General features: G+C 40.1%; 1 protein-coding gene across 1 annotated transcript in view; it reads left to right on the top strand.

Annotated features, from left to right (window-relative positions):
- The window catches only part of KIAA1328 (KIAA1328 ortholog), a 171,013-nt gene that overhangs the window by 129,580 nt on the left and 29,228 nt on the right, over nucleotides 1–12,205 (top strand). The window contains exon 9 of the mRNA XM_032206577.1: nucleotides 3,667–3,851. Coding sequence (XP_032062468.1) covers nucleotides 3,667–3,851 — 185 coding nt within the window. The remainder of the gene's footprint in view (nucleotides 1–3,666; nucleotides 3,852–12,205) is intronic.

The raw sequence follows: 12,205 nt of genomic DNA, 5'->3' as shown, positions 1-12,205 counted from the left end.
AGTTATAACATAGACGTGTTCTCTGGATACCACTGATCGGCACTGAAAAATGCATGGAAAGATCAGAATTCAGTGGAAGGTGGGAATCCAAATTTGGGTTCGATGGCTGGGAACCCCTCAGGTGATCACTAGTTATGGAGTAGGGAAGAGATTTAAACTCTTGGGTGTACAGGTGCTGATAGTGAATGCTACTCCGTGGTAAGTCTTAGCTGCTTCAGTTGCTTAGCAATTCAATAGATCTGTAAAACTCCATTCGCAGACCAAGGCTACCATTATGTTGGATTGATTCATCAGGATGAGCAGCTAAAACAAGTTAAATTCTATCAGAGTTTTCCTGCATTAATTTAAAAAATGAATTTAGTTGGCTCTAAATGGACATTTGTTTTAGTATCTTGAAGAACTGACTTTCCTCTATTAAAGCAGAATAATGTATCTATATGGTGCCCTAACTTGAACAGTACATAAAGATTAGTAAATAAGACCCCATTAAAAATACTTATAATGTAAGTAACATGGGTCCCAATAGCCTTTCTAATGTCCATTAATGCTTATTCTGAGGATCAGAGCTCATTTTACTGAGCCATTTAGTCAAACCGTGTGATTATTTAGAAAGTTAATTCATGCATACTAAAATCTAGCTTAAGTAATGCAGAGGGTAGGAGGTAAAACTCTATGGAGACGATAGTCCTTTTTGTTATTTAATGATCAGCCATAATTAACTTGCAAATTTGAAATAATTAGAACAAATTAAAGGTATTTAACTTTGCCTCCCTAAAGAAAAATTCAAATTGCACCAAATGCAGCTTTAAATTATTCAAGTCTCAGAGGTCTGTGCTGGGTTTTTTTACAATGCCTTTTCTATGATGAGAATACCAATCTGCTTTTTGTCAGAAAGCATCCTATCAAGTAATTGTTCTTTGTGTCTAATAAATGACAGCTATTCTTCTTTGTAAAAGTATTTCAGTCTCTGAAGACTACATCAGCATTTCCATGGCATTTTAATTCAATAAAACAAAAGGTTAATGTTTTTCTACTTTTTAAGGAATGCAAATACTAGCAATATTCAATGGGTCCTGAATGACATTTAAAATTTGCCATTCACGCTCAGCAGGAATATCGCGATATGACGCACTGGCAAAATGAAAAAATGTTTAAGGTGTGTTCTCCTTTGTTGATGTACTTCAGTATTCATAAGGAGACAGTAATGCTGAGGCTCACGTCTTTTCTGGTGATGCTGCTTTATAGCTCCTGCCTTAGGTTAGGTGGGTTAGTAAGGTCTTTATTTAGGCAGTCTTTTCTGCTGTGTAGTTTCAGGGAATGTTATGAAAATTCATCAGATAACAGAGTGCCCTAAGGAAGTCCTACTAGCCAGCCTGCATTTGGATGATATGATGGATTGCTGGATTTGAAGATAGAGAAGGACCTGTCACTTAATCTTTGTGTCTGTACATAACTGATGCCTTTGGACCTTATGTTAGTTTTAAACTTCCCAGCTAGTCACATCATTCAGTTTTTAATTATTCCATAGCTGATTGAGCAACTTTTTTCTGAAACAGATTTTTTCCGTACGTTTTCTTTGTTTAATTTCAGTGTGTTGTTAATTTTAGACTTTTTTTTTGTATCTCTCTGCATTATCCCTTTCACTCCTTGGTGTGCGCACCTCTCAGACTAAGTACTTGTCATTTTAAAGTTTGACTACATCCTTACTTGAACAAAACTTTTTAGCAAGTCTTCTCTGATTAAATACCAAAGAACGAGGCTCTGATGCATTGTTTAGTGAGCTGTAAATGCAAATATACTTGCTTTTGTTATTTCCCCATGAATTAGCGTCTGTAACTTCCTCTTGGTGTCTGTTTCTGTTTGAGTTCTCTCTGCCGTAGCATTATTTCAACCAGAACCTGATATTTTAGAGGTGACCGCACCATGTAAATGTTATGGCAGTCAACCAGCGGAGTAATCGCTTCCTCATCTACACGACTAAGGTCACTGTCTTCACAGAAGATCTGTAGGTGGTAATTAAATGTACTTTAAAAACTCAGAAAGCATCCAAATAATGATGACCTTAGTGTTTTTAAATGCTGTTAATCATTCAGGAACAGACAAATAAAAAATCAAGTACTGTATTATCAGAGAAATCTGGTCAACTATTACACCTTTAAACCTCTTTAAACATTTATTAGGGTCCAAACCCACCTCTGGCTACACCCTGGGTTGCAGGAATTAGTAGGTTAATGATATCAGAGAATTTTAGAGTCACCATAAATTTTAAAAACATTTTGCAATATTACTAAGTCATCATGTGGTTTGAAACCCTAACGTAAACGGAGGTTATTCGGAGAAATTTTATCCTACACTTCAGCCAGTTATTATGGGTCATGAGCCATTATATAATGTTCTGCATTAATAATACAGGAGTAATACTAATTGTCAAACCAGCGCAGTGGGCCTTATTAAACAATGACTTTTACAGCACATGGATTTGAAACTTTTAATTTAGCTATCATTTTCTGATGGGAAAAAAAGATACCTGTTTTTTTTTGTTTTTTTTTTTGTTTTTTCTCTGATATACAGTAACTTCTGTAATGTAAGCTTTTATGTAAAATATTTTTGGGAATCATCCACCCATAAAACTGTAACCCAAATGATACAAACTTAGTAGCAGTCTTAGAGTTATCCTTTCAAAATTGGTACTTAAATGGGAAAAAGATTTGTATAATCTTCTGTTAATTTAGGAAAGCTGTGTGTCACTCCCATACTTGCAAACAGAGCAGTATAATCTTGGGATGAACTGTATTCCTTCATGTGGATAATCCTTTTTTTTTCTTTAATATTTTAATTACTTTTTTTTTTTAAACTGTGTAATAGTCATGGGGCTAATGACGTATAGATTTTGGGAATCCTCATTTAAAGCAGTAGTCTTCTTCCTGAGAGCAGAATTTGAAAGCAGTCTTTTGACTTTACCAAGAGAAAGATGGTCTCAATAACCTCCTGTCTTCTCAGAAGGTTTTTTTTTTTGCATGTGTCTGCAGAAACTGAAATCATGCTTGCTCCATGTCACCAAATGTGCATCCTGGCTCTATCTGTGGAGTATTTAGGATCTTGTGCAGGAGTCCTTCCTGGACCATACTGCTCATTGCTTTTCTTGTTAGCTTTCTCGTTTCTTACTCTTACTTTTTTTTTTTTTTCTTTTTTTCTTTAACCACTGTACCATCTGCTTCCCTTTTGCAAACCATGACTGTTTCTCTCCACTCAGATTCTTCTGTCTCTCATTTTTTTTCTAGCAAAGTGAACATTTTTAAGTTACTTGTTTTCTTCCAACCTTGCTGAACCCTGCTGGGCAAAGTCCTTTCTGAACCTTCATCCCACTTGTCCTGTTCTAACCACTCAGAAAATCCAGGACCTAATGCATTAGGGAATGTTCCAAATACTGAAAAACTCCAAATATAATTGTCAGAGTGCAGCCAGCTGCTGATAACCAAAGACTCCTGTGGAAGTTGAAGTAGGTTGGTGACCCTTCAACCCTTAGGCCCCTGCTTTCAGACATTGTAAATGGATTCAGCAGGAGCTCAACCAGCACCACGATGGTTATGCTTCTGGGGAGGCAGAGGGCTGCATGTAGTGTTAAAGACGTTGATATGTAACAGTGTCACCTTTCTTTCTTCCTAGTGTGCCAGTATCGAAACGTGAAGATTATTATCCCAGGACACCACCAGTGAGCAAAGCCTCCAGAACATCACGGAGCAGTGGTGGGAGCAGTTCAGGGAAGAAAATGGCTGGTTTTGGTGCACATATGGAAGATGGGCGAGCCCTTCTGATGAAAACCAAGAGGGAAGGCAGCAAGTCAAAGAAAGGTAAGGGGAGGCATGTTGTATTGCAGGTCTACGAGTGTGCTGATGTCATTTAGAGATTATATGTGTTCAAGAGTGGATCAGCAAAATACGCAATTAAAGAGAGAGGATTGCAAGTTGCTTAAAACAACCTAAGAGAAGCTACCTACGTTTAAAGTAAAAACATAGAAAACCTTGTAAATAACAAGTGATCTTCTTGGTTGGTGTTCCTGATAGAACAGGAAAAAATAGCCCTTTAATCTCAAAAAGCTGTTTCAACAATTCTTCTTCCTTTCCCAGCAAGCAGAGAATAAGTACAGTGGGACTTGTTCTTGAAATGTAATCTTCTTCACATTCTTTTCCTCCCCAAGTAATGGCTCCACCATTACAACCTGGTATTTTGCCACACAGGGTTGTCTGTACTGCTAGAATCTATCCTGCTCTTAGCTTAGTACCTCCACTTAAGGAGCAGAGAAAGCGTCCTTTCTTAGGAAGAGAAAGGGCTGGGAACAAAAGCAGCTTGGATGTTTCACTGCCGAGCCTTGAACATAATCCTTGGTTCAATTATGAGCTGGTTGTGTTTTTTTGTTTTTTTTTTTTTTTAACTTGTCAGCCAGTTTGCTGTATATGTCAGCATAAAAATAAAGAAAATGGCAAAATGAGAAGAAATGTGGTGCAGTTCTCAAAGGAACAAATAACTTGTGTTATTGGTTAAGACCGTACCAACATTAAAAAGCAGTCCCTGTGAAGAAACTTTCAAAAGGGTATCATCAGCCTGGACCCAAACAGTGGCTGAGGTTAATCTCTTCCAAGGCGCAGCTACAAAAGTTGGAAGCCTGTTAAGGGCTTGTGTCCAAAAAAATCAATTTCTAATTTGAAAGAAAATCATTTTTGACTAACAGGGGTTCAGGACCCATTACTTTTGCTGTATAGTCTGCTGACATTTCACACTTTCTGTTGTGCACAATGAATCCTAATAGTCATTTTATAACATTGCTACACCAATCAATTTAAGCAAGAGAAAGCCGTTACAATTCTGCAAAGTTTCAGGGGCAATTTTCACTGATGGTTTTCTTTTATGTTTTTTTCAGCTATCATTATTTTTTTCTTCTCTTTTCCTCTTCCTTCTCCCCCCTCCTTCTCAATACTGTAGTGATGAAATTGAGATTTTTCACAGTTGGATGATGGGTTTTGTTCCTTGGATAGGGGTAGTCCCAAAAAAGTAATTTATTTTCCATAGATTTGGGGGGAAAAAAATCCAACCTGGCCTCTCCTTCATTCACTCATTTCATTTTTAGCACTTAGAAGTGACGAGCTGCACCTGGCTATTGCACATTCAACTGAACTGCACCTATGCTGATTTAGTGAGTGCAGTGGTCAGCATAATGTCCAAAAATGGTTGGTGTCTTTTGCAAACACTTTTTGGGATTGCTAGCTTTGAAGATACAGAGCTGCGTGGCAAAATTTAGCTTATAAACATTGGTACTTGCTGTGATACCAGATAAAGTTCAGAGAAATGCTTTCAAGCTGTGGAACAACCTCAGGTCTATTACTGATTTGAATGGCTTGTTTATCACAAGGCAAATTACCTAGCACTAATCACTGAAGTTGAAGTCTTCTGTATTTAGTACCTTTTTAATTGGCTTCCCTCTGTTATATGTTTGGACTCCTTTAACAAGCATACACACACACACACACACACACACACACACACACACGCACACACACTTGTACAGTGTTTTTTTCATCTCTGGGGATCACCAGGGTACAATGTTTCTTAATTCTAGTTAGCTCTGGACTTAGGTGTTCCTGTCCCTACTTCTGCTAGATCTTACCATCTGCTGCTGAACTGGGATTTCAGCTTCACAGTTTATTCTTTTATTAGGAAGTAAATACATAGCATCTACCAAAATAAAATGAGAGATATCAACAGTGTTTTTATGGTGAATTCTTAAAAAATGTGGCATTTGCCTGACTGCCTCAGAGTATGGAGCCAGAAAGCCTGGAACAGTGGTCAGTACCTGCTGCATCATTAGAAACCAGTTACAGAGCTCTAGCTAAGCCATCTTATGCAGAAGGGGCACAAAGTCAACCAGATGACATCCTGAGACATGAAACTTGATGGTAGTTGTCAGCCGGCTACTTTCACACAGCGATTTGGTCAGAAGACAGCAGGGGTGGATCCTATACACAGAAGCATGTCTGCTGAGAACTTCCTAACTGTCGTGGTTCTGCTCGAGTGGGCAGCCGAGCTCCACCACAGCTGCTCTCTCACTCCCCCTCCTCAAAGAGGAATGGGGAGAAAATATGTGAAAAGGGCTCAAGGATTGAGATAAGGACGAGAAAATCACGCAATAATTATTGTAACGGGCAAAACAGACTCAGCATAAGGAGATAGTAAGATTTATTGCCTACAACTAACAAGCGAGAGAAGTGAGAAAACAAAGGAAAAAAAAAACCAAAAGCACCTTCCCCCCCCCATCCACCCTCTTCCACCTCCTCCCCCCGAGCGGCGCAGGGGAACGGGGAATGGGGGTTATGGTCAGTCTACAGCACTTCTTCTCTGCCGCTCCTTCTTGGTCACTCTTGTCCCCTGTGCTGTGGGGTCCCACCCATGGGATGCAGTCCTTGATGAACTGATCCGGCGTGGGCTTCCCACAGGCAGCAGCTCTTTCAGAACTGCTCCAGATATGGGTCCGTACCACGGGGTCCATCCCTCAGGAGGAAACTGCTCCAACCTGGCTCCCCTACGGGCAGCAGCTCCTGCCAGGTCACCTGCTCCTGCGCGGGCTCCTCTCCACGGGCTACGGGTCCGGCCCGGTATCTGCTCCGGCAGGGGTCTTCCACAGGCGGCAGCCTCCGTCGGTGCAGGGCCACCTGCTCCACCGTGGTCTCCTCCACGGGCTGCAGCGTGGAACCCTGCTCCACCGTGGTACTCCATGGGCTGCAGGGGGACATCCTGCTTCACCACGGTCCTCACCACAGGCCGCAGGGGACTTCTGCTCCGGCGCCTGGAGCACCTCTCCCCCTCCTTCTACACTGACCTTGGTGCAAGGCTGTTCTCTCACTCCCTTGACTCTCCCGGCTGCTGTGTGGTGCAGCGTTTTTTCCCTGTCTTAAATATGCTCTCACAGAGGCGCAAAACAACATCGCTTATTGGCTCAGATCTGCAAAACAATGGGGCCCTTCCCAAACATGGGGCAGCTTCTAGATCTTTCTCACAGAAACCACCCCTATGGCTCCCTGCTACCAAAACCTTGCCATGTAAACCCACTACACTAACAGACAGAGGTTTGACTACAGAGATACTTTTTGCTACAGAGATATTTTTTCATGCCTTGATCTACCTCGATGATTTAAATTGTAAATGCTTGAGGACGGGGACTATCTCCAAGCATGTCTTAGTGCAGTGCCAGGTCTGATGTGGATCTTTGGGCTCTGTTGCAATATAATATAATTTCTGCATAACTCTGGGAACAGTGGGTGTCTCAGGGTACCATGCAACTCATGATAGGGTCCCTCCACAGCAGCATAAGCATACACATTTGTATTGGAGTTTGATGTTGTCCTTTTTCACTACTTTGTCATCTTCAGTTTTGTTTTGAGGAGACAAATCAACTAGTCAGTAAACAATTCTCATGGCATGGTGAAAGGCTTTACTGCCCACAGCACTGCTTGCTTACTGCGAGAGTTTGAGTTTGGAAGGGGTAGTTTCTTAACCCAGTTTTCCTTTTTCACTACAAATGTTTAGTAATGCTGAGAACAGCATTGTTAACCTGGTCCCATCACCTGGTGGAGGGAAAGGAGCACTTCTGTGCTCTTTTCAAGGTATAAGCTTACTGCACCAGCCCTGCTTAGGCAATCAGTATTTATTCTTTCACTGTTGCTTTTTGTCTCCTATTTCTGTTTGCTCCTTTATTTTTATTCTTCTGCTTTAGCAAGTGTTTGTGTCTTGTATCCAAACTTTTTTAGTTTTACCAGCAAAACTTTAAGCAGACGAAGCAATCCTCAAGTCTTAGATCTTTTCAGCAGTAAATTGTTTTTATTGGTGTCACCAGCAGCTATGTCAATTTGTACTAAAATCTAACAACTTGTCTAGTTAAAAAGCACTGGAGTACAGAAATGTGTGTTTCTCTTTCTGCCCTGGAAAATTTTGCTTTTGGGCTGGGAAACTAAACCAGATTGTATTCATTATATTCTGCAATATTGGGCAGTTCATCTTCGTACATTTTTTTTTAAACTCTTCCTCTTTACCCCCTTCCTAAAAATCTCTTTGCAGTGAAACAAAGAACTCTTTTTTTCCATTTGTATCTCTTTGGGGGATGTAGCATCTGCGTGATACTGTATAGCACGCATAGCTTTCCTTTCTATATGTAAAAGAAAAAGGCAAAGAAAGAAATAATATTTTAGCTCACAGAATCTGTACTTTTCCAGGGGCTGATTTTTCTCTATAGTGTTTGTTTTTGGTAGGTTTTCTAATGTAGCTTCTTAGGGATTCAAGATCTGGAACTTCTTCCCTTGAGGGAAGACTCTTCCCTACAATTGAATAGAGCAATTAGTTAATATTAGTGAAGCGCTTTGAAGCTGTGAAGTACTATGTGAATGTTAAGCGTTATGAATATTACTATTATTCAATTCATAAACATTTCTTTCAAGTTTATCAACCTAGATTTTCCCTTGCTTGCTTTCATTCCATTACTGCTTGAACTAGACTCAACAGTTTTTCTTCATTCTTAGTACTCACACTTTCAAAAAAGTTGACTGCTGTATTTCCAATTTTCTTCATGTTCTAGTTGTCTGCTTCTCAAGCAGAAATATACAGCTATTTAAATTTTCTCAAAAGCGTCTTCATATCATTCGTATACCAAGTTAAGAAAATTGAAAACAGTATTCTTAACTTTACCATTTAGAAGACATCTATAATTGCTTTGGGGGTAGCTTGCCTTTCAAGCTTATATCTAGTTTATATTTTGCTATTCTTTTCTACTCCTGGTTCTCTCTTTTCATTGGTATCAGGATTTAGATTATTCACACCATATATGAGCTTTCTTTTTCCAGGGTGAATGTGTCTATTCTTTTTTCATGTTCTTGCTTCTCTAGGTCATCTGCAACTTCTCCAGTCTCATACTGTCTTACAACACCTGGAAATCTAATTAATTTGCTGTCATTTGCATCACCCCAGTTCTCTATGACTTTTCATAAATAATTACCAGTCACTTCATAAATTCATTAACTAATTCCCTTTAGCCATGAAATATATATCCTTCAGACTAAGGATTTTGTAACTTTTCCCCCCCGATAATTCCTTTTCATCAGCTTTATGCAGGCAGTATTTGCCAATATTCCTTATCTTTTTTTTTTTTTTTTTTTTTTTTTTTTCTTACACTATATTTTACAATTATTAGTAGCTTGACCATTTCAGGATCATTATTGATTTAATCTTCTTTGTGTATTAATAGACCTGCTTTCTCTTTGGTGTTTCTTTTCCCTCTGTAGACTTCTATGCCTTTTTCGAGATGTATTTTAAAACATTTTTTGTTTCTATATGCACTTATTCAGGATTTCTTGCTACCTCTGTTTAGCTCTGTGCAGCCTAACAGCCTCAATATATTCTTAGTTCCTTTTCTTGTTTTCCATTTCTGGCCCTGGTAATATTTTCAAACGTGAGTCTTTGAACAGTCCCCTCGAGGGTGTATTGGCCACTTCTGAGTCCATATATTTTCTTTTTTGGAGAAATAGATCTACTTTGCTTTGAATGTAGCATGTTGACAATGTGCCAGCCTTTTCTCATACTAGGAATTGAATATATTCTCCTATGCTCGCCAGGTTTTTATTACTTCAGTATTAGTTTCTTAAGATCCAGCTGCCTCATTCCACTGTCACATGAAATGATTTCTAAATATCTCTTTTTTCAGTCATGAAGCCAAAACTCTAAGCAAGAAGCTTCCAGTCTTTATATGCATACCCACTCTTCTCATTGTGGATTGGCACTCTATCAAGTTACCAGGGACACACAATCAACATATATCCCCATGATATTTCTAAGAGTTCCTTCACTGAAAATTAACTGTTTGTTGGGCAAGTTTTTTTAACTACGTAGTACTGAAACACAGTGCATTGTAGCAGGGCAGTAAGAACCCACGTCTTTGTTACCCTTCCTAGAATATACATTAAAGCATGTGGTTCTACTAGATCGTATGCATATATTTGTATACATCTTAAATCAATGCAGTATTTTAAATAATCTTAATCTCTTGGATGTCTGTAAATTTGCACTGGAGCTGGAGTTCCAACCTTGATGTATTGCTTCATATTTCAGCATGAATGGTAGATAAAGTTGCTGTTCACAGAGCTGAGAAATATTTATGCATGACAGAATTACTTAAAGAGCTAAATACTGTTTTGACTTTAATTTTTGCTGAGACTTGTAGTTTTCCCCATATTTACTGTTTAGTTAAGTGATGTTGGTTGGACAGTGCTAGTTAGGATAGATTAAAAAAATAAATAAACACATAAAACCCCCACAGTCTTTTATGTACTAGATCATGTTACCCGTAACTTGCATATTCCACTTAGTACTGACTACTTGGAGGCAAAGTGTCTAACTAAATCGTACCTCTAAAACCTAGTTCTTAGGTAGATGGGTACAAGGTGGAAGATGGGTAAAAAATCGTCTGGATCTCCAGCCTCAGTGGGTTGTATTCAGTCCATCTGGCAGACAGTAGCTAGTGAAATCCTGCAGTGGCTTATATCAGGGCTGATGCTGTCTAGCGTTAACAATCACAACAGTGGGACAGGAGGCACCTTCAGCAAATTTGCCCACACCACCAACTGGGGAAGAAGTCAATATGCTGGAGGTGGGGCCCAGTATTCAACAGACCTTAACAGGCTGGAGAATTGGTTTGACAAAAGCCTGTTGAGGTTCAGCAAAGGGAAAATGACAGTTCCTGCAACTGGTTTGGACTGACCCCATGCAGCAGGACCGACTGGGTGCTGCCAGTCTAGAAAGCAGTTTTGACAGAAGAGAGCTGAGGCTCTTGGTGAACAGCAAGTTAAAAACAAGTCAGCAGTGTGCTTGTGTGACAGAGCAGTCAAACCTCACACTGGGCTGTAACAGCAAAAATGCAGTCAATATATTGATGAAGTCAATAGTTAATAGAATCACAGGATGGTTTGGATTTGAAGAAACCTCAAAACTCACCCAGTCCCACCCACTTCCATGGGTGGCAGTCCCACTAGCCCAGGCTGCCCAAGGCCCCATGCAGCCTGCCCTTGAGCACTGCCAGGGACAGGGCATCCAGAGCTCCTCTAGGCAGCCCATGCCAGGGCCTCACCACCTTCATAGCAATTAATTTTTTCTTAATATCTAATCTAAATTTACCCTCTTTTAGTTTAAAGCAATTACCCTTTGTCCTATCACTATGCACCTTTGTAAAAATTCCCCCTCCAGCTTTCTTGTAGGCCCCTTCAGGTAATTGTAAGGTCTCCCCAGAGCCTTCTCCTCTCCACGCTGAAAAACTGCAACTACGACAGCCTTTCTTTCTTGGAGAGGTGCTCCGGCCCTCTGATCATCCTTGTGGCCTCCTCTGGATCTGCTCCAACAGCTCCATGTCCTTGTGCTGGGGGCCCCAGAGCTGGGTGCAGGGCTCCAGGTGGGGTCTCACAAGAGCAGAGCAGAGCGGGACAACCCCCTCCCTTCCCTGCTGCCCATGCTGTGTTGGTGCAGCCCAGGACACGGTTGGCTTTCTTGGCTGCAGAAATTGCTGGCTCATGTCAAGCTTCTTATCAACCAACACTCCCAAGTCCTTCTTCTTAGGGCTGCTCTCAATCCATCTCCACACAGCCTCTATTTGTGCTTGGGATTGCCCCAATTCAGGTGCAGGGCCTTTAACTTGTCCTTGTTGAACCATATTTTATAATTTGAGAATTTGGGGGGGGGGTAAAAGGAAAGAATGGACTAGCAGTCCTATTTTACTGAAAGCAAAAAAAGTGATAGTTACACGTAGAAAAAAGGAGAAGAAAACATTATAAAAGGTCACAAGAACTGTGTCTGTGAAACAAGTTGCATCCTGTGGATCCTGGTTTTGCCTCACCACTAGGAAAGTGGTCTACAGTGTAAGTCTGTCAAGCTTTGGACATTAAGATGAAGGCTATATGTCTTATTCCATAGATCTGATTATACATGATCCTGAAATGCATGCTATACACAGTACTGTCAACTGATAATTGATTTGACATTTGATTGCCACTTAACTGTATATAAAGCACTCCAAAAAACATTGCTACTTTTAGTCTTGGTGTTCTGTAATAATGCAGAATCACGAAATAGCTGCCTCAAATTTACTAGCCTCTAATATCTGACTTGTCTTCACTTCGTT

The sequence above is a fragment of the Aythya fuligula genome, chromosome Z, assembly GCF_009819795.1.
Source record: "Aythya fuligula isolate bAytFul2 chromosome Z, bAytFul2.pri, whole genome shotgun sequence".
Taxonomy (NCBI): domain Eukaryota; kingdom Metazoa; phylum Chordata; class Aves; order Anseriformes; family Anatidae; genus Aythya; species Aythya fuligula.
The sequence above is the reverse complement of the archived record's forward strand: the minus strand, read 5'-3'. Positions and strand labels throughout refer to the sequence as shown.